Source organism: Acomys russatus, chromosome 31 (genome assembly GCF_903995435.1).
Source record: "Acomys russatus chromosome 31, mAcoRus1.1, whole genome shotgun sequence".
In the NCBI taxonomy this organism is placed as follows: domain Eukaryota; kingdom Metazoa; phylum Chordata; class Mammalia; order Rodentia; family Muridae; genus Acomys; species Acomys russatus.
In genome coordinates, this window is record NC_067167.1 from 28,309,637 (window position 1) to 28,331,725 (window position 22,089).

A 22,089-nucleotide genomic window follows, 5' to 3' on the forward strand; every position below is an offset into this window, starting at 1 on the left:
CCTTTAATCCCAGCACTCAGGAGGCAGAGGCAGGCAGATCTCTGAGTTCAAGGCCAGCCTGGTCTACGGAATGAGTTCCAGGACAGCCAGGCTGCACAAAGGAAAAGAAGAATAGGATAAATAAAAGCTTACCAAGGTGCAGTACCCACCTTATCTTACCCAGGTAGGGCACGGGGTCTGCCTGTTGTCTCCATTGCTGGGGACAGCTCTGCCTATTTATTATACTTGATATGGCATAACTGATCCATACCACATCCAAGATAATAAGTACCATGAGACATCAAAGTTGAAACTTGCATTTGTTTTTTTTTTCTTTTCATTCATGTTATTTTTTTTTCAAGAAGCCATAATAAAGCCTTAAGTGGATCCAATACACAAATGAATGACTTGAACAACAACAAAAAAAAAATTCTTAGAAATCTTTGAAAGAAAAAAAAATTTCTCAGAGTCACTACATTTCAGGGAGTCGATCTGCCTTGAGTGTGTGTACATACTCAGAGGGGTCTGAGACTCAGAGAGTCATACTCCAGAAAGGTCTGCCTGAATGGCAGATGTCTAACCAGGACCAGAAGAGACAGAAAGGCCGGAAGCGACGGAGGAGTTCTATCTTAGAGAAGTATAATTTCCTTTCACCAATACATTTGAGAAATTCTTTAGCCTTCATGTTTGGACCAGAAGGATCATATGTGAATTGCAGCATTTTTCTGCTTCTAAATTATAGCATTAGAGGATAAAAACCAACTGTAGAATTCTTCTGAATGTGCTGTCCACGTCAATGGCAAATGTAGGTCTTAAACTTGCTAATTACTGGCATGTATGTTTCTCAGCATGCCTAGTGTAAATTCTGTAACCAGCCCCAATTACTGTATCATGAAAGAATGTGAGAAGAATTAAAAAATGGCGTTCTTGTCTATTTCCTCCGAATAGCTTTAATTAATCCTAGAGTACTAAGTGTAGAAGGAAATTATACTGCTGGCTGGAATAAGGTATCCAAGGGAAAGATGTTTGAATTCTCTTTGAAATGAGGCTAAAACCTAGGCTCTGGAGATAGTTCATCAGGTAAATGTGTTTGTGCTGAGTTCAATGCCAGTACTCACCATGGTGGAAGGGGAGACCTGATTTCCTGCAAGTCGTTCTCTGAGCTCTACTCATGCACCCTGGCACTCCTGCAGATCCCCACCTCTCCATCACACACATAAACACCACACAAATAAATGAATACTTGCAGTGAAAATCGAATGAAGCTGAAATCCAAAAGAAGGCCTCTGAGTATTCAAGGTTCTTGTGAATGATCAAGGCAGTGGATACATTCAACGTTGGTAAACATTCAGCGAAACAAAAAAAATCCAATGGCTGCATCAGTGAGCCCACTTTCTCCTGAAAGTTAACAAACACCTTGCAAAATAGTTCACACTACAGATCTTCTTCCTTTCTGTTTTTGTCTACATTTAAAACATACAAATGTATAGCATCATTTCTTCTTGAGGATACATCCTATTTTAATTGTTTCTAAATCTTTTCCACTTATTTCATAAGCCCCTCCAAAAATAACATGACACTTTCTTATTTGTATCTCTACCCCAAGTCTGGTGCCCTGATTAGTAAGGAATATGTCAAGTTATACTACGGATGGATTGTGTGAAACTCAGGTCTATCAAGCACAATGTGATTCTTTGGTAAGCTGTCTTGGTCACTATTCTATTGCTGTGAAGTGACATCATAACCAAGAATACTCTTATCAAAACAAAACCAAAGAAAAACACATAATTTAGCACTTTCTTACCGATTAAGTGGGTTAGACCATTATCATCATGGTAGGGAGCACAGTGGTAGACAGGTGTGTTGCTGGAGCAATAGCTGAGATCTTCCCATACTGATTTTTGGGCAGGCAGGCAGAGAAAGCAACACTGGGCCTGGCATGGCTTTTGAAACCTCTGAGCCCACCCCCAGTGACACACCTGCTCCAACAAGGACAAACCTACTCCAACAAAGACATACCTACTGAAAACAGAAGGAATCTTACCGAATAGTCTTTAGCCAAAAATATCTATCTGGCCCCCTGGCTTGTTCAATTGTTCTCCATGATGCTATTGTTTGTACCTCTTAGTCCTTAGTGAGCCTGAAAATAATCTACAACTAATTTAATTGGCAACTTTTTTCATTCTCTACATAGTATTCAGCCCCTAATTTACTCTTCGGTACACTTCATTATCTCAAGTGCCTAGAACAATGCCGGGCATATACCAATACAAAGAATCCATTGTCAACAGACAAGTGGTTACCAAAACAAAATAAGAAGAAAATAAATATGGTTAGATATTCTTCTAATGAGGAGTCTAAAACCTTTGCATGTGGAAGTATAGGTCGATTCTTCATCTTAATTTAATGCATGTTGACAAAGCCATGTGTGTTAGGAAAACTATCATGACACCTTGAGTCATTCACAAATAACTTCTAACATTCGGGCTGTTAGAGTTTCTTTTTCTCATATGAAGCTGTGCTTAAAACTTTGCTAAACATATTTTCTTAGTATGCTAATGCTTTTTGCAAACCTTCTCTTGATACTTCCATGTAATTTAAAAAGATTCAATTAAGGGAAGAAGGTTTAACGAGCTTTGAATGAAACTTCTACAAGAACAGATCTTATATTTCAAGGCAGACAGTTGTTTTGTTATTGGTTGCATTAGTTTACATTGGAAACAGAATGTTTTGCCTCCATACATTCATGGTTCTGACTGTATCTCAAGCAGGTGAAGAGTGGATAGAGATGAATGAGGCTTAAAACTGTGGATATCTGAAACTCTCAGTATTCGATAAGGTAAAGTATTAGCTTTTCTTCCCTGAAAACATAGAGGCTCCTGTGTGCCGGTGCTAATGTTATGAAGCAAGTAGTTTAACATCTCTGGGCCTTAATTTATTTATCTCCAAAATGGAATTAAACTATCTACTTTTCTGGGCTGGACAGACTGGGAAAACATTGAACACAGTGTCACACTGTGAACATACAAGGTGCCTAACAGAGCTTTATTAAATTTGATTAAGTCTATTGAAAATCCAGTTCCTGGTGAATTAAACTGCTAATACATCTTCTAAGGAAATAATATAATGACTGGGCAATGAAACATCTAAGACTAACATGTAATTGCACATATTTCAACAACTCTAATGGAAGCAAAGGAAAGAACACGTGAAAAAGTGAGGTATACTAACTTTGATGAAACACAAAGTATGGAACTACAGTGACCAGACAATTGTGTATGAGGCACATCCAAGCACAAGAAGAAACTCAGAGCATTTTCCTATGTCTCAAAAAGACAGACCAATTCTAGTTCACAAGCAAATTTAATGAAAACAATTGTTTATGCATATTGACTTATTAATCATTTTCTACAAGCAGGTAAACATTAACTAAAGATGCTGAAGTTACCAACATTAGAAATAATAACTCGTGGATACCTGATGAATAGTTCTTCTTATTTTAGTTCTTAAAAATAAAAGAGAAAACATGGAAGAAAAGTTTTCGATTAAGTAGAAAATTTAATTGGTAGAATAAATTTTCAATTAAGGAACTCAAAAGTTAAAGAACATGTTGTCAAATGTTGGTACTGGAGAACCATTGGGCGGGGGGGGGGGGGGGGAATGAAATATCCTGTCCTCGTATAGCTCACAATCTGAAGTTATGATGGAATGGCTACAATTAAGGCTTTTAGACAGATGAATCAAGTTGTTGATGTACACATTTCAAATAAAGAATTTTGTTTAAAGAACTCCATTAATGGCCAAAGGATTGGTATTTTTCCATCCTCAATTATTGCATAAGCTTTGACATTCTGTGCAAAACCTTGAAACATGTTCTACTATCAAGACACACAACTGGATTTCTTCTTCCTGTGTACTGACGATCATTTAGAGCTCCTGGTTCCTTCTGTGACTCCTAAAATGGTTTCTTTCTATGGCACTTAGGAACTTCCTGCACAGAACTCTATGCTTTGTTCACTGTTGGTCATATAACTACCACTAAGCAGAAAGAAACTGGGTTGATCTTGTCAGCTTTTGTGTGGCCAGTCCCTAGCATAGTCTTTTAACTAACAAGTCGCTAATAATATACGGATAAATACTACTAATAAACAATTGGTAGCTTGTACTAATAAAGGTATATAGTCTACCATTCTCAGAGTATATGCATTGTTTAATATTTATTTTATGTTTAATTATATGTCTGTCTTGTTCTGTTCATGAGAGGGCAGGTGCCTGAGCAGGCCATAGGGGTCCGAGACCCTGGAGCTCCAGTTAGAAGGATAGAGCTGTGAGCCTTGTGTATGGACTGGAGAGCAAACTTGAGTCCTGTGCAAAAGCAGTATGTGCTCGCTCGTAAGCACTGCAGTGCATCTCTGCAGCACCACAAACTGAATTCTTTTTTTTATTCTCCATAGTTTTTAATTAAAGCTTAATTACATAATTTTCCTGTTTCCTACCTCAAATCTTCCCCATGCACTATCCCTTGCTTCTCTCTCTCTCTCTCTCTCTCTCTCTCTCTCTCTCTTTCTCTAACTCAAGGTCTCTGTTCTCTAATTGTTTTGCACACACATACACACAAGCACACACACATACAACACACACATATATACATATATATCCCTAAGTCTATACATGTATCCCACTTGGTCCATATAATGTTACTTGTATGTTTGTGATTTTGGAATGCATTCTTTTCTGTAAGACCATCAAAAGCTCAAAGTAGTAGTGACCTTGCCAAAATAGGATCAGTTTTCTCCTATTGCCTGTTCACTGTGCAACTGAATGAAGCTGTCCCCTCATTTGGCAGATGAGGAAACTGGGCTCTACAAGGGACTGTGAGTTTGTGAGGTCATGTGAGCAATGACAAGTTGGATTTCCTGATCAAGGTTCTTCAGGGAACACTTAAGTATATTACACCTACCACTTCCAGTGTATCTCTAAGGATCTGCTGAACGGATAGGTGACCAATCATCTTTGACTTTCTCAATCATTGCTGAAAGTCGGCTGCTTTCACCCTTTTGATGAAGTTAGAGGAGCATGGTATCGATCATATGCAAATACTTTGCTGCCTCTGAGAGCCTCTTGGTAATCAGAATGATGGCTTAGCTGTCACAGGGAAGGGCGGCATCATCACTCCCGCACTGTGCCCCATCCTCTCCACTATGCCTAGAGGAGGTTTCTCCATGCTCCTTCAGGGTTGGTAAGGAAAGGAGAATTGGTGAGAATTCACTGAAACTTGGGGTAGAGGGCTCACAGTCAATATTTGAAAGCTCCAGTAACTGAATCCTGACCAACAAATTCTGAAATAAGTCCTTTAATATTAACATTATCTCCTAATTCAGACGCTGCAGAGAAAAGAGTGAATCCCTAGGTTAAGATGTAGCGAATGGCATGTAACATTCGCGGCTCAATTCTTGTCACAGATGCTAATTAATCAACAAATAATACTTCAGAATGCATGCTTCTTCTAAATTAATGTGAACGAATCTTAGGTAATTTTTTTTTCCGCTGACAGAAACTGGTTTTTAATTTTGAAACATTTTAAGTCAATTCGCTTGTAAAGGCAAGTTATATCCTGGGCAATATACACAGCTCTTGGATGAACTTAGAATCCTACCCACTCTGTCAGTTACCTTGTACTGTTAGGAGTGGACATTCTAAAAAAAAAAAAAAGCTTCAACAGAAATTAACAGTAACCACCGTGATGTAGGGACGTCTCCCATAGCTAGTGGTGTTTCCTTTCTAAAGGGATGTGGAATTAATAGGTTGAAAATTTTCTTAATCTGAAAACAAAACAAAACAAAAAACCCCAAAAAACCCCAAACCCCAAAACTCTGTCCCCACCTCTCCCATCTCTCCCGTTTCCGTGTCCTCTTCCTCTATGTACAAATGCATTCTGACCATTATGCTTCTGTGGAAAGTTGAAAGACAGCTAAGCATCTGCACCTAGCCAGTGCTCCTGGTGGGGTAGACGAGCAAAGTTCTAGAGGCTGAGCGTTCCTTTCTCAGCGCCTGGCCACGCAGGCGCTCGCGGATACCTGCCTTGCTTGGCGACGCATCTGAAGATTCGCCGCGGAGGAACAGTTGAGTCTCCATCTGGCTACCAACCCACCCAAGCTTTCTTCTCCTCCATCACCACCTTCCTGCCTCCCCCACCTCCCCCTCCTTTCCATCTTCCCTCTCCACCCCCGCCCCCAATCTCCTCCTCTTTTTCTCACTACAAGCGGTTGCTGATGCTGAAGCCGAGCGTCACTTCGGCTCCCACGGCAGACATGGCGACACTGACAGTGGTCCAGCCGCTTACTCTGGACAGAGGTAAGGGAGCGGCTAGTCCGTCATGCCACAAAGTCCTCACCGCTTCGCCCTCCGCCCTGCCCAGTCCCACTGGGACCGCAGCATGCGCTCCCGCAAGGGTAACTGGGCTTGGAGGTTCAGCCCAGGAGGCTTTCGCGCCCGGAGCAGTACACTTTCTTCCCTTGCCTCCTTGCTTGGTCCCCGCTACCCATTCTCGCTGCGCTCGCCAGGGCGTGGATGTGTTGCTAAGGCTCGGATGCTCCAGCGGCTAGTCCGGTTCTCTGGCAGGGTGGCCTCTGGGCCCCGGCTTTGTTGGAGAGGATGCACGGGGACCGCTGAGCTGGTGACTGGAGAGGCTGGAGAGGAGCAGAGAAATCTCTCTCAGCCAAAGCCGCGAAGGAATCAGTGGGGGAAGCCAGCTGCCAACTGCCGGCCGGGGGACCCGGAGGAAGGAAGTTTGTCCCTGTGCTGGAGACCCGGTGTCTGTGCAGCTGCGGTGACTGGGAGGTCGCCCCGGGGCGGCAGGGTGCTTGGCAGGGTAGCTGGGTACATGACCACGGGGCTGCCTAGCCAGGGCGCTGCCCTGGGCGAAATGGCAGAGCAGAGCCCAGGCAGCCTTGGCGGGCTTCGGGACGCCGCACCTCGGAGCCTAGCGGGCTTGGCTCCGGCTTCCCGTCCGGAGCTGCGGCTTGGGTCGCGGTGCTCCCTCTGCCTGCAATTCCAGGGCGGTAGCAACTCCTGCCTCTTGCTCCAGCCAACCTAGTTCTTCACCAGCTAAGCGCACCTCAGTGCCTGGGCAGCAGACAGCGCGGGGACAAAGCGCTGGCTGGGTAACTGTTTAACTTCTAGCCTGTGACCAGTGCGTCCTATTCTGAATGGGAAACAGCGTTTACTTAGACCTTCCCAAGCCTGGTTACCGGTTTCTCCTCCAGGATCGGGGGTGGGGGGTGGGCGGGGGATCTGCCCTAGTGGTCCCTGAATGTGAGTGGGAGTTTCCTTTCTGCCTTCCCACGTCCGGTGACTAGGGCGCCAGAGTCCCTACTCTGCAGAGAGAGGGCACCTCTAGCTCCCGTCCGCAGCGGCAGGGCTTAGGACCCGGGGCAGCCATTTGAAAATGCTGTGCTCAGAAGAAAATGATTTGGTCCTTGTCCCTCTAAAATTTCTCTTTCTGAAGGATTAAACTAGCGGGCCCAGCAAGGCAAAAAGAGCATCCTACTGCGAGCACAGTGGCAAAGCTGGTAAACTCTGTTTGAGCTTCTTAATTTGGAGAGATCTCTGGTGACTTTAACTCAATCTGTTAGTGCCAGAACGGATATTATGCAGTGCCCATGGCAACCTTACTTGGGTTAAGAGTTGAAAAATAATTGATTTTTATGTTGGGAAATGTTCGTTTACAAGCTTGCAAATGAATAACAGTATAAAGGGCTCGGAAATCCGCTGTGTAATCTATGATTTTAGCCCCAATATCATCTGTACTAAGCAGGATAAATCCATTTCTAGTATGAGCCAAGCAGATGGCAAGCTATTAAAAACGATGGGTTTCCCAAGTATTTCTGTTTTAATGTGATGAGCTCCTATATTGCCCCATTACTAAATTACAGTCATTAACCATCCCAAGTTTAACTGTGCTAAACATCCCAAGTTCTAACTATGTTAGAAGTAAGCACGCCAAGAAGACCACATACGCAAGCATGTTTATACCCCACTACTACAATTACTAATACAAAAAAACGCCACTTGAGGGGAGTTTCGCTTAGCCCTTAGACACCCCAGTCAGTTGTCCAGAGAAGATGTAAAGCAGACCAACATTTAAAGCATATTCTTGTTCATACTCAGAGGATACCTGTTTGTCTGTGATTAGGGGCCTTAGAGTAACTTGGGAAGCGAAGCTAGGCTGTCTTTGTAAATGTCTGAAATAATGAATCACTGGCCTGTGTGAGAAGACCATAGAATATCGTCCCTCTACTTCACTGTGAAGTGCCTTAATATGATCGGTTAAGCAATTTTATTATTAGATCGATTTAATACGGGCTTCTAAACTTTGTCCTGGAAACCGGCCTATTTAGCTGGGCACTGGGGATTTGGGTCTGAAGACTGTGACACTGCACAACAGCCTGAGCAGTCTGTACGTAATTCAGTTACCCTAACTTAGGTTTCAGTGTCTGGTCACCTACTGGAGACTTAGATCACTTCAAGCTTCTGGAGTGCCATTAGATACAGTCTAAATTTGCCACCCCACCCCCACCCCAAAGGTCCCATCAGGGCCTTTGTTTTTTATAACCCTTCCTTGCTCGCATCTTCCTCAATGGGATGAAGCTCATCCTTGAGGGATGAGACCATTCCTGAATCCTGAATTCCTCATAATCCATGGCTTATGGTGGAATCTAAACTTAATGTAGATTAGTGTTAGTGAATTAAAGCCTGGAATACATCAAACACTGTTACTTATAGGGATTTCACGAGGGGCTGAGGTACAGTTCATGAAGTTACGGCTGCGCTAGTAAGGGTGGCAGAGAGGAGCACATAGGGCAGTGGCCCTTAACCTTTCCGAGATTTGCTTGGTGCATTTCCCCCAGCTGCAGACTCTTACCAATGTTTTATCTTTTGCTTTTGCATTTTTCTCTCAAGACAGGGTTTCTCTGTGTAGCCCCGACTGTTCTGACCTTGCTTTGCAGACCAGGCTGGCCTTGATCCTAGAGATCTGCCTGCCTCTAACTCCTGGGTACCAGAGGCGCGTGCCACCAGGCCCCCAGCAGGACTGTAGCTAGTGAGCCACAGGGGAGAAGGGAACAGGACTCTTGTTATGGACCACCAAGTGCACCTCAGCAAATCAAAAGGCACATGCTACGATATTAGGGGCCCTGGTTCTTTACTAGCATTTTTATTTATACAAATATAAAACCCCAAAGAAGTGATAATAGATTTTTTTAAAGGTTATATTGTCTCTAAGTGGGAGATTTGATTCTCTTTTGGTGTCTTTTGGAATCAAAGAAGTAGAGTTGGTTGGGACAATACAACATGGTGAGGGAGAAATCAGTAAGAACAGTATAATATAAATGGGAATAGAAAGAAAAAGGATTCTGCATATAGGGCAAGTTTTTAAAGAAACTCACCTCAAATTCAAATGAGATGACTGAAAGTAAGATTCTAAGAAAGAAGTCACACTTATTTTTTTGTTTGTTTGTTTTTTGGTTTTGTTTTGTTTTGTTTTGCTTTTGGTCTGAGAGGCAAGACTTTAAGATCCAGGCTGGCCCAAAGGAATAAGAAGGGTGACTTGGAGGCTTTCACATCTCTGTGTGTATCCCAAACTGTTTACTAACTGCCACTGAGACATCAGACCAACCAGCATTGCAGACCTCAGTGTGGCTGTGGACAGAGTAGATTCCTGTGTACTCCGTCTTGCTATTCTCCACTTACTTCCCAAGGCCCTATTATAAGTCACACCTATTGTGGACCAGTGTATAATATTGAGAAACTAGACAAATGGCAATTCTAATTTGTTATAAGTAAGGGACACTAAAGGAGGGTTTTTGGTTTTTTTGGTCTTGTTTTTTGGCTTTGTTGGTTTGTTTGATTTTTGCTGCACAGACTCTTAGTTCGTTCAATATACATTTATCACCTGTTACATACTAGATGCTAAAGCAGCAATTCTCAACTTGTGGGTCACGATTGCTTTGGGTGTCAGAGGACCCTTCCACAGGGGTCACCTATTAGGTATCCTGCATATCACATATTTACATTATGATTCATGACAGTAGGGAAATTACTGTTATGAAGTAGCAATGAAAATGATTTTATGGTTGGGGGTGTCACTACAGCGTGAGGAACTGTATTGGAGGTTCGCAGCATTAGGAAGGTTGAGAACCATATTGCTATGGGACTACAAGAGGAAAGGTTTTCTATTTCTATGAATCCCAAGCATTGACTACGGGATACAAATGGTTTACTGAAATATTGAGTGTCAGCTTTATTTTAAACATTTCTATAAGCACTGTGGTAGTACCAGTGAGCAAACTTGGTAAAATCTAATGGTGTTTGCAGGCTAATGAGAGCGATACAGTGAACGCACAATACACAAGTATGAAGCTGATGAAGTAAAATTAAAACTGAACAGATGACAAGGAACCCGTGTTGTAGACTAGTCAAGGGAGGACTCCTTGAGATTGTGACATTTCAGAGGGCCACTGATAGAGGGAGGAAACAAATTGTCAATATTTGGGGGTAAATAGGCTCAGGATGAAGAACTGCAAGCCCTCCAGCACGTCACAGCAGCAATTATGAAAAAGAAAGCAAAAGAGGAGTCTCAGAAATGGGATATTTGAAGATGGTCCTGAGGGGCCAGAGGAGGTCACTCACAGAAACGATGCTAGATTGTATGAGAATGTGAAGTGCTCCGAAGAAAACAATCAGAGAAGAGATTAGGGAGCATCAGCTACATAGCGTAGATCAAAAAGGCTCACTGAGAAAGGAAATTTTACAGTTGTACTTCATATGTTGTATAATCCTTAAGAAAAGCAATTATAGTGAAGTAAGAATATGTAACAGCAGTTTCAGATCTACAGCTTGGCCACCATCTAGTTAATACACTATTAGGAAAAAAATTAAAAATAATTAAAACAACCAAAGAAACAATTATACTGTAAGGATATGTCTTGGGTTAGAAATTTGGTTGTATAGGGCCACAGAAGTCTACAGATCAGCTTCACATTAGGTTTTATTGTCAGGACAAACTATCATGTACGATGGACAATACACTAAGCACTGATAATTTCATGGTGCTATGCATAAATCTCGAATCCAGTGGTTTTGATATGGGATGGCCAGTTTCGGAGTTAGAAAGCGGTGTTGATGGCAGTCCACATAATTTACCCTTGAGGCAAAGTAAGATTCTCATGAGATGAGCATGCGATTTATCCCTTCCTGGCTTTGAAACACTCTCAGACTGTCTTCCTAGTTCCTGAGGTTGGCTTGCCCAGAGTTTAATCCCTAAAACTAAGAATAACCTTCAGCTGAACTCAGGACGACAAAGCAGAGGGCAGCCCCTGATCCTTAATATCATCTTCATAGAAAACAGAAATGCAGCATTCTATTAAGACCGAGTCCATTCAGACATTTCCTGGGGGGACAGTAGCTTCAACTCCCCTTCAGGCCCAATTTCAAGGTCAGAAAGGATCAGATGGAAAAAAAAACCACATTAAAACTTCACTCTTGCTTAACATTTCCCCTTAAACTGAAACCAAACAGCTTAAAACATTATGACCTATAACATGAGAGTACAAAATCTATTGTGAAAAATATGAATAATTAAATTTTTCTGTGGGGCTAGAGAGATAACTCCACAGATAAGAAAAAATACTGATCCCAGGCCCCAAATTTAGCTTCCTGCACTGATTTCAGGTGCCTCACGGGAACCTGTAACATCAGCTCCAGAAGATCCAATGGCTCTGGTTATATTGGGCAGCTGCACTTGTGTGGATATATCCCCACGCAGAAAAAAATATGCATAATTGAAAATAAAATAAATATTTTAAGCACATATCTAGGAGTTAATTAAAATTACACAATTTAAAAATCTTTCGTGTTTGGTGACATGATCCATAGTTTACAACACACACACACACACACACACACACACACACACGTGTGTGTGTTAAAATGTTAGAGTTGCCATCGTCTAGCTTTTCTGTGATTCAACTTCAATTTGGATAAGTTCCAAATATATAAATGGAAATCATTATTTCTTGGCTTTTAAAAAAATCACAGTTTAAATTATTGATTAAACTAGTCTTAAGTGTATTTCCTCATTTAAAAAGATCAAACTTTTGTCCTTTCAAGTTTCCACTGAGAAACCAAGAAGTTTTATATCTGGTTTTCAATGTTATGGGTAGGAGGAGAACAGGAGAATAAGACCTGAAGGTCAGTGAGAACCCCGCGGTGCCATATTCTTCATGACATTCGTGATACATTAACGTTCCTCTTCTCTTCTCGGTCTTCAAGGCACACAGATACTTTACGTATCTTCTGATTCAAGCTCGGCACAGCCTACAGCTTTTCTAATCAACTACATTCACCAGTTTTTATAAGATCTGTATTTATCTGAAAATTGCTTTTACTCACTCCCTGAAGAGGTCCCTTCCTGTTCTTGCACCTCAGTTTTCGGTTTTTGTTTTTATTTGGAGAGATTATGAAAAAAGAAAAAAAAAAAAAAAAGACAAGGAAGAAGAAAATACGTGTTATAATTTTAACTACTGTTTCAAAGTTACGTGGCTAATTATCTTGATAGAGAGGGAAAAGGTGTGTTATCTTTTTTTTTAATTTTTTTATTAATTTATTCTTGTTACATCTCGATGGTTATCCCATCCCTTGTATCCTCCCATTCTTCCCTCCCTCCCATTTTCCCCTTATTCCCCTCCCCTATGACTGTTCCTGAGGGGGATTAGCTCCCCCTGTATATGCTCATAGGGTATCAAGTCTCTTCTTGGTAACCTGCTGTCCTTCCTCTGAGGTTTCACCTAAAGCAGCAGCCTGAAACATTTTAGCTTGAGAACATTAAATGGTAATTTAGACATACCAAGAAACACTTTACCAGCTATTTTTTGTTGAATGTCTATTTTGGTGTGGTCGTTCCATTCATGGTGTTCATGTTTTTGTTTTGATAGTATATATTTTGAGGATCCTGTAGGCTCCTACCTATATAGTAGAAGGTAAGGAACACGTACTGAGTAATACCAACCCAAGATAATTCACAAGCAATGGCTACCTTAAGTTATCACTTTGTTAGTGTGTGTGTGTGTGCACGCACATGCGTGTGTTTGCCTGTCTGTCTTTCTTTCTGTCTATTCGTGTCCAGCAAGTGGCCAGAAATAATGAGAGGCACCGTGTGTGGATATTCATAGTCCCATCTCCATTTCCTGCATTGATCCTACTGTTTTAATTGGTGACGAAACCAAATATGTAGTCGCATGATCGGACCATGAAGACATTTACATTTTAATTTACGCACACTGATGTTTTGCCTGCATGGTCCGTGCGAGAGTGCCAGGTTCTCTGGAGCTGGAGTTAGAGACAGTTGCGGGATGACATGTGGGTGCTGGGAATTGAACTTAAGTCTTCTTCAAGAGCAGCCAGTGCTCTAAACTCCTGAGCCTTCTCTCCAGCCCCATAAAAACTTTTTAATGTGAAGAGGAGGCTGCAGAATCACCTGCCCAACTCAGTATACATATATAAGTTACTCTGTGGTTTTATTTTTTTTCACAATCACCAACTAATGAATACAATAAACAGGTTGAGCTAGATCTATTTTGAAAGCACTCTCTGTTGACAAAAACATCTTTAAAGGTTGTAATGATCCCACCAGTTCATTACCTCCAATCAATGGGATCAAGAAGTTTTAGACTTAAATGGTATATACTCACTTATATCTGCATACTAGTCCAAGGGCATGTCCCACGAAAGCCTTCACTTACCAGGAAACTGGGACAGAGGGGAGGACATCCTATTGGGACTCTAGATGAGAGAAGCATCGGAGAATGGCAAATTAGAAGGATCCAGAGGGTCCTAGAAACCTACAAGTAGAACATTATGATAGGCAGATGTGGGCCCAGGGATCCCACTCAAACTAAGGCACCAGCCAAGGACAATACAGGCGGTAAACTTCAAACCCCTACCCAGATCTAGCCAATGGTCAGAACAGTCTCCACATTTGAGTGGAGAGTGGGATATGACCTTCTCACATACTCTGGTGCCTCACATTTGACCATGTCCCCTGGAGAGGGAGACCTGGTGGCACTCAGAGGAAGGATAGCAGGTTACCGAGAAGAGACTTGATACCCTATGAGCATATACAGGGAGAGATAATCCCCCTCAGGAACAGTCATAGGGGAGGGGAATAAGGGGAAAAGGGGAGGGAGGGAAGAATGGGAGGACACAAGGGATGGGATAACATTGAGATGTAACAAAAATAAATTAATAATAAAATATTTTTTTAAAAAAACTGAGTTTTGCTAAGTAATGTGCTAGCTCTACTTAAAGATTTGCCTAGTGAAAGCAAACATGCCTAAAACCACTTAAGTGCCACATGGGATGGAGATTTCTTTTTGAAGTTGTTCTCAAACACCTGCCTGTGTTGTACAGAAAGCACAGAGCTCCCGGTAAACTAATCGCCATGTCTAGAAACACTGGAGCTGTTTCAAGTCCACCTGGTCCTTTCCTTTTTGTTTACTTGCTCAGTGTTGTCATAGTAACATTAATTCTGCATAAAAATCTTCTGGGAAAGAATTGCCATCACCAAAAAAAAAAAAAAAAGTTAGGTTAATGGAAGTTACAGAATGTTCACAGGATTTAAACCCCCGGGTTATACGGGGGAGGCATGAGAGTCGAGTGATAGCTGGCCTTTTTGAACAGCAAAAGAGTAACTGGACTTTATGACCAAGGGACTACTGAAAGAGATGCTTGAAGAAAATTAGAGAGCAGCAGGTTTTGAGAAAAATGCGTGAATGTGTTTCAGGGAATGACAGACCAAACTCTCTGATGCTGTTTCTTAGCCGAGTATAATGTAAGACATTATTAGAGCAATAAAATACAGGCCATTAGAAAAGAAAGTAGGGATTCTGCAGCAGGTACACGGGTTGTGGAGAATGGATAGGTTGGATTTCGTAGCCACAGCACAGCTGTGTTCCACACTCAGGATGCTATTAGCTGTGGAAGAGGCTGGGTGAAGTGGCCTTCTAGTGGTCGAATGCCGTTCTAAGAGTGAATGGTTCTCAGTCCTCTGAATTGTTACTGAGATTCCAGCTCAGTGCCAAAGGTTTATATTTTAATAAAATTTATTGGTGGTGTGCAGCTTGGGAAAATAAGAAATAATTGTACCCACAACATCAACATTCTAAGATCGTACCTAGATAAACTGGCAGGTTACAATGAGACAGATGAGATTCAATGAAGGAAATGTGTAGTTCTTGTTCATTACATGGAATAAAGTTAGAATGTGATTAGATTCGTACTGATGGTGTTGGTATATGACTGGGACAGTCATATTTAGGAGCACTTGATTTGGAAAATATTGACCGTTTTATTTAATAAAAGCAAAACAAGCTGTGGTATTAAATTGTCAAAATATTACAACATCAATCTCTTTAAAATTAAATGTAAAACTTGTACCAATGCGTTAATAAAATGCTAATACCTCATAATTCATGGGGGCCTGTTTTAAATAATACTAAAATTTTTCAAATTTAAGAGCCTCTGTGTTGGCGTGTGCCTCATGTTACTGATGTTTCAAATCACAATGAAAGAAAACTATCACAGTTCAGAAAAGTTGCTCAACTGAGATAGGATGGGTAGCAGCCGACCTATCATTATTTGCTATATAGATAGTTTAGCATCTAGAACTCCCAAGGCCTGTTTAAAAGTCAACCCCAATCATTGTGTCAACTAGAAACGTGAGTTAAATATCTTGCGAGAAACAATCAATCCACTCAGCTGTGAACCAGAGAATTCCTCGAAAGTCATGTGGTTCCATGTTAGACTCTACTTCACACACATGATAAAAGCTAAGTTTAATATGTGATTTCAACATCCCCAGCTTTTAGTGACCTGCAGAAGGTGTATTCTTCCACATGCATAAAACAAACTACTTACAGCAGGGAGAACCATGTGAAAATTAAATTATGAGTTCTATAAATGTTACATTCATAGTGATTTGACTATTTGTATTTGTCAAACTTGTAGTAAACATCTTTCCCGTCTTGTTGGGTCTAAATTTCTGAATGATATTCAATATCTATCCTATCTCATCTCTATTAACTTAACTCCTTTATCTTGATCTAAAAAGATCTTATCCCCTAACCAACTAAACTTATTATAGAACTAAACTATCTGTTCTTCAACACCCCTCAGAGACTTGAGAAGGAATAAGACTTAAATTCCCAAGTGAACCATCAGTGCAGGTTAGCAGCTTCCAAAGTGAACAAAATCACTGAGACAGGTTACTGCCTAAACAGTCACTCAACACTCTCTGTAACGTTGGAGCCTCATCTTTGGTCTTCTGGCCCAATGTCTCTGCCAGACTTACTCACAAGGCAGGAACTATTGAGGACTTGCTTACCCTGGCTAGGCAGAATTCAGCTGTCAACTCTGCCTGCATCCACACTGACCATTTTTAGGCAGAACTCTGTCTGTGGCAGGAACTAGGACATTTTGCCCAGTGGCTGGTTTGCCACATTTGAAGCCATCTCCATAAGGAGGTTCTTTGATGTTCATCATATTCTTTGAGGTCGGCTAGGTGTTGTCAGGAGTTAACTTGTCTTGTTGTCAAAGAGACTTTAGGATAATAAAAAAAAATCTTTAAATGCCATATTCTGTGTGTCTCTGAGGCTTTTAAAGACTTTATTTAACTATTTTACCTCATGTATCTATATAGTCATATCTATCTGTTAGACTTAGGATATATATTCTTGTGCTAGAATCTGCCAGTTATTTGACATGCCCATGTTTTGTATCAATATACTAAATTCTATACCAATGACTTAGACATAACCTTCATTATGACTAACAATTAAGACCCTGAGTTAAGGAGTAGGTTCAATCATCTACTTTTTGTTCTGTCTTCCCTCTATATTTCTATATCTCCCTTTCTTTCTTTTCAGCTCCTAGTTCTCTACCTATGGCTGACAGATAAAGGAAAAGAGAGATGTCCCTGAGTTCCACCTAGTTTTTTCTCTGTATAAGACCAATAATAACGTATAACCACCTCCTGTTAAAAATAAGCATTTGTAGACTGAGAGAGCAAACAGAAACCTACCTGACCCTCCAGAAGGAGTTTTCTTCAATGTGATAAGGATTAGCTATCGCATACAAGGCTGAATGCTGTATTTAAAGGTGAAAGATGGAACAGTATATTTAAGCTCAAGAACAATACAAAAAAATTAGCTAATGCTATAAGGATAAAGAAAGCAAAAAATATGAAAAGAGCTGTCAAAATTACTTGTTTTCAGATTGTCAATTGAAAAGCTATTAGAAGGCATAACTGAATTTCCCAGAGATAAACATGAACACCTTAAATTGGTGCTCATGTTCCCAAATAGTACTTAAAATAGTAATCTCAAATCAAAGTAACAAGTTTTTAAAATTTGACAAACAGGTAAAATACACAAACAAAATACAATAAAAAAGGCATGGAGAAAAATGAAATTTTTGACTGCCCACTGTGTGACATACGTGCGATGTATTTAAGAAAAGGGAATACAGAGGGGGAAAGATGGACAAGATCTCTCTCTCAATTGCTTGCGCGCTTTTCAGTTTGGGTAGAAATGCAAAACATTAAAAACAGGTGAGAAAACAGCGTGGTTCCAGGGAACAGTAAGACCAGAGTACAGCACACAGAGAAACAGGAGTGAAAGCTGGCACAGTGAGTCCTGCAAGGCCATATGAGGGTATGACATCAGAGCTGTAGCAGTCACGGTGCAAAGGAGGATGCGTGAAAGCAAAGACGATCATTCTGATGAATAAAAGCAAGGGAAGGAGGAAATAGATCAGAAAGGGTACTGAGAGGGAGGCAGCAATAGCTGCTTTAAGGAGATGGTAGATAGCCAATGCTGTGTAGATTGTAAAGGGGCAATGGCAAAACTATTTTCCTTCAGTGTCTATTGGTTTCTCCATCATTTAAAGAGATCCTGCTTAGAAAGCAACACGATGCTTAAAACCACGCTGGTCAAAGATGCCATGCCTAAGTTTGATTGTTCGCTTTTCCACTTACTAACTTTTACAACCTCCACAGACGTTTCTTATAATGTTTTGAGTTTTAGGTTTAAAAAAAAAAATCTGTAACATGCAAATTGAATAATGAATATTAAAGATGTAAATTTGTCGCTTTTAATATTCCAATATGTATAAAACACTCAGACTAGGTCTGACACACAGCAGTCACTCAACAGCCATCATCATTTCTTCCCTGAGACTTGGATGTCATGTGATCCCAACGGATTGACAGGGCACGGATAGGGAATGCTTCCTAACCGGAACCACACTTAGTTTGGAATTCAAAAGTTGCAGGAAGTTTTTGGAAATGCTTAGAGATCCAAACCATGCTTCCTCTGTATGTAATTTACTGTACGCATATACTTTCCCTAAGTTGTTCACTTCTTGATTGGCGACCAGTGATTTTTTTAATAATCCTATTAAGACACTTATAAGAGGTGCTCGAAATTATTGTTTTACGTAGCTATCACCATGAACACACGTGATTTTAATTTTTGCTTGTATGATGAATGTGTGGATGAGCAGACATATGCCATGGCACTGGTATGGAGGTCAGAGGGCAACCTCAGGTGTCAGTATTTACCTTCTACCTAGTTTGAGACAATCTCCAGATGTTGATGCTGCTGTTTACCAGGTTATTCCAGGCTGCACGGCACACAAGCTTCTGGAGGATTCTCCTGTCTCTCCCTTCCATCTCACCATAGAAAAACTGTGCACATAAATTTCTAATATTTACCATCTTATACCTTTTGGTACCATAGTAATGCAAATATAAGTTCCCTAATATTTGCTGAATAAATTACTGTTTTGGCTTGCGTAGTTTCAAGGTATTTAAAAAACAAGCAAGGATATGAGGATAGATAGAACATAAAGTGGTAGACCTTTATTAAAAAGAAATATTCCCATGTTCCCTTCCTTCAAAATTAGGTTTAGTGTCTTCTAAAATTGTTAAGGATTGTGTTCATGCACATTGTAGAGAAATATTAACAAGCCTCAATCATTTTCAAAACAAACTTAAATATTCAGTAACTGTTTAGAGTGTGTGCTCAGCGATGTTTTCTTAAATGTAAGTTAATCATACACACATATTTTTTAAAATGGTACTAGTATTTGATAAGTGAAGCTAAAAAGTGATTTTTATCTTCCCGTATTTTAGAGCTATATAGTATGATTATCAGAAGCAAATGTGGTAGCTTGAGGGCAGAGGTATGGATCCAGATGGCCGAAATTCAGTTCAGTCTGTCCTTTTCCAGCAGTAGCCATATCACCTTCACCTCACTATGTATGTTACTTATGAGTGCTGGCTCAGCTCTGTCAACTTGACACAAGCCAGAGTTGCCTGGAAAAAGGGTACCTCAGTTGAAGAATTGTCCTCTTTAGATTGGGATGTGGGACCTGTCTTGGGCCGTTTTCTTAATTGATTATTGATGTGGGAGAGTCCAGATCACTTATGAACAGGGCCACCTCTAGGTAGGTGACCCTGGATTATATTATTAAAAAAGCGAAGTGAGCAAACCATGAAGAAAGAGCAAGCCAGTAACAGTGTTCCTCCATCGTCTCTGCCTCAGTTCCTGCCTCCAGGGTCCTTCCTTTGACGAGGAACTATAAATAAGCTCTAACGTGAAATAAATCTGTTCCTCCCCGAGTCCCTTTTGTCATGGTGCTTATCACAGCAATATAAAGAAAATTTGAGCACTATGATTCCTTGGTCTGTTTTTGTTGCAATCTCCTTTTTCCCCCCTCTGTAAAATTGACAATAATGAGTCTCCATCTCATTAAGTTGTAAAAATTAGCTGGGAAGACATACACAGACAGGTGTACACATGCAAGAGCTCAAACATCATCCTGATAGTGCTCCCTGGCGAGGGGTATCCCCCATCTCTTCCTTTTAGGGTCATGCTTACCTCCCTAGTGCAGAAAGAGAAAAGTACAAAGGCTGCAGATTTAGATAGATATACATTTGACCTACAGCTCTGTTTCTTACTGTGCATAGGGTCTTGCAATGGTGCTTGCTTTGTGCATGTTGTACCTTTCTGCCTGATATATGTCCTTTTTATGCAAAGCAATGACACCTAACTTGCATGGCTGTACATTTCTTTGCCTCTTCTTTCCTTCACTTGGCCATTCAGAAAAAAAGCAAAGAGAAAGCTTCCTGTCTGCCAGTTGCCAAGTCAGGAGCATAGTGTAATAGTCAGTGGACAAGGGGGACTTGGCAGATAACATACTAGGAGTCATTTGGAGTCATATGGCCACAGCTGGTCCACATGATCACTGATTGCATGCCAGGCACTGTTCTTAGCTCTTTACATATTTACTGAAATATTTCTTTTCAGTCAGTCATCAAAACAAACCTGTGGTTACGTGTAATTGTTATTTTGAAGAGTTAGGATGTGAAGCACAAAAGGAATTTAGCTCAGGTGGGTTGATTCTTAATCCCTTGGGTTTAATGGCAATGCTACATCGTCAATAACAAGTTCATATGTCACAGGCACCGAGGAACATGAACTTAGAAGGAAAAAATAGGGGCAGCGATGCTTGCAAAGGCTTCAAAGGGAAGACAGGTCAGAGAAACACAGGAGAACACAGAGCAGCCACAGACAAAGAGAGAACAGAGATTTGGTCTGCACTTGCCAAAATATACTTATTACACTGCTAAGGGAGATTGATTTAAATTGTGTATTTTAAAAAGTGTACCATACATACTTGAAAATAGCTGGTGGTTAATATACGGTTGCACTCGTCCTTTACAGTGTTTGTTCTAAGGGTGAAAAATAATGTTCCAAAAGAAGTACAGGAAAATACCAGCAATATCATGTGTCTTTTTCCCCAGGCTGTGACAACAAAGCAAGAGATAGTGACTGTGACCTTTCGGACAACCTTTCAGTCATCTTTAATGCACAGACAAAACTTTATGTTTTAGAGTTTTGACAGGTTTTCAAAATGGTAATCGGGCCCCACATTGCCTTTTCCCTGAAGCCACTGTCTCCCAGCAGGAAAAGCAAGAGGGATTGGGTGATGTAGGATAACCTGTATTGCATGCTTAAGAAGAAAATTGGAGTGTTTATTTTTCCCAGCTTCAAGAGCAGTGCTGGATGCCCTGAGGTGCATAAACACATCGAGTTTACCCATCCTTACTGAGTGAAATACATGCTCCAGGGCTACAACCCTTGGCCCAAGTATTATATTAGTCCAGCAATAGCTATAGGGGAGGTCTTCTGCCTAAGTAAAGTTTAAAGGAAGCTGAGGCATCATCTTTCTTTTGCGTTTCTTTTGGTTGCCTGCTTTTGGTTTTTCTGACACAGGGTCTTGCTCTCTAGTCCCTGGCTCCCCCGACACTCACTGGGCACACATGGCTGGATCCAAACTAGCAGCAAATGCTTCTGCCTCTGCCTCCAGAGTGGCAAGATCACACGTATGAGCTGCCACGCCCAGCTTTCTTTAGGGTAAATGTTTTTGTCAACCATTTCATATTACACTTGTGAGATCGATACAGTTTTCTTCTGCACTGCGGCATATTATTTTCTAACAGATGGAATCTGACTGAGTGAACAGCAAAGGTGAATAGACAACACCGATGGAATGTTGAGTTACTTGGAAAGGTCAGAGGGAAGTTCTGCATTATTTTTTTCTCTCCAGCTTCCACGGAGTTTAGTGAGTTGAGGTTGACAGATATATGCTCTGGATGAATATTGTGTGATGTAGCCACTCATGGTCAGTTTCTTCTATTGTCAGACATCCATATACTGTTATGTAGGCATACTGACGATTGCCACATGGGGGCCTGAGCTGGGGCCTGTTACAGTGACAGATTCTTACCGACTGAATGGACTTTATTCTTTAAAATATGTAGGAGTTGTACTTTGATGTGAAAGAGCATGTGGTGGGTTTGAAGGAGATTATTTGGTTTATATTATGTCAGGAGGGTTGGGCTCCCATGGCTGGATATCTGTGCCCATAACAAGACGAAGACTTCTTAGTATCTCTCTCTCCCTCTTGCTCCTTCGCTTTCTCTTTCTTTCT

The 22,089-nt window shown here is 41.0% G+C and overlaps 1 protein-coding gene across 4 annotated transcripts in view; it reads left to right on the top strand.

Annotated features, from left to right (window-relative positions):
• The first annotated feature begins 5,979 nt into the window (after positions 1 to 5,979).
• Lin7a (lin-7 homolog A, crumbs cell polarity complex component) overlaps positions 5,980 to 22,089 on the top strand; it is a 137,902-nt gene continuing 121,792 nt past the window's right edge. Inside the window, exon 1 of one of the 4 annotated variants that reach the window (XM_051139924.1) lies at positions 5,980 to 6,333. In XM_051139924.1, the coding sequence (XP_050995881.1) occupies positions 6,252 to 6,333 (82 nt within the window). In that variant the 5' untranslated portion in view covers positions 5,980 to 6,251. The remainder of the gene's footprint in view (positions 6,334 to 22,089) is intronic. The other 3 variants (XM_051139922.1, XM_051139923.1, XM_051139928.1) reach the window with 3 other exon arrangements.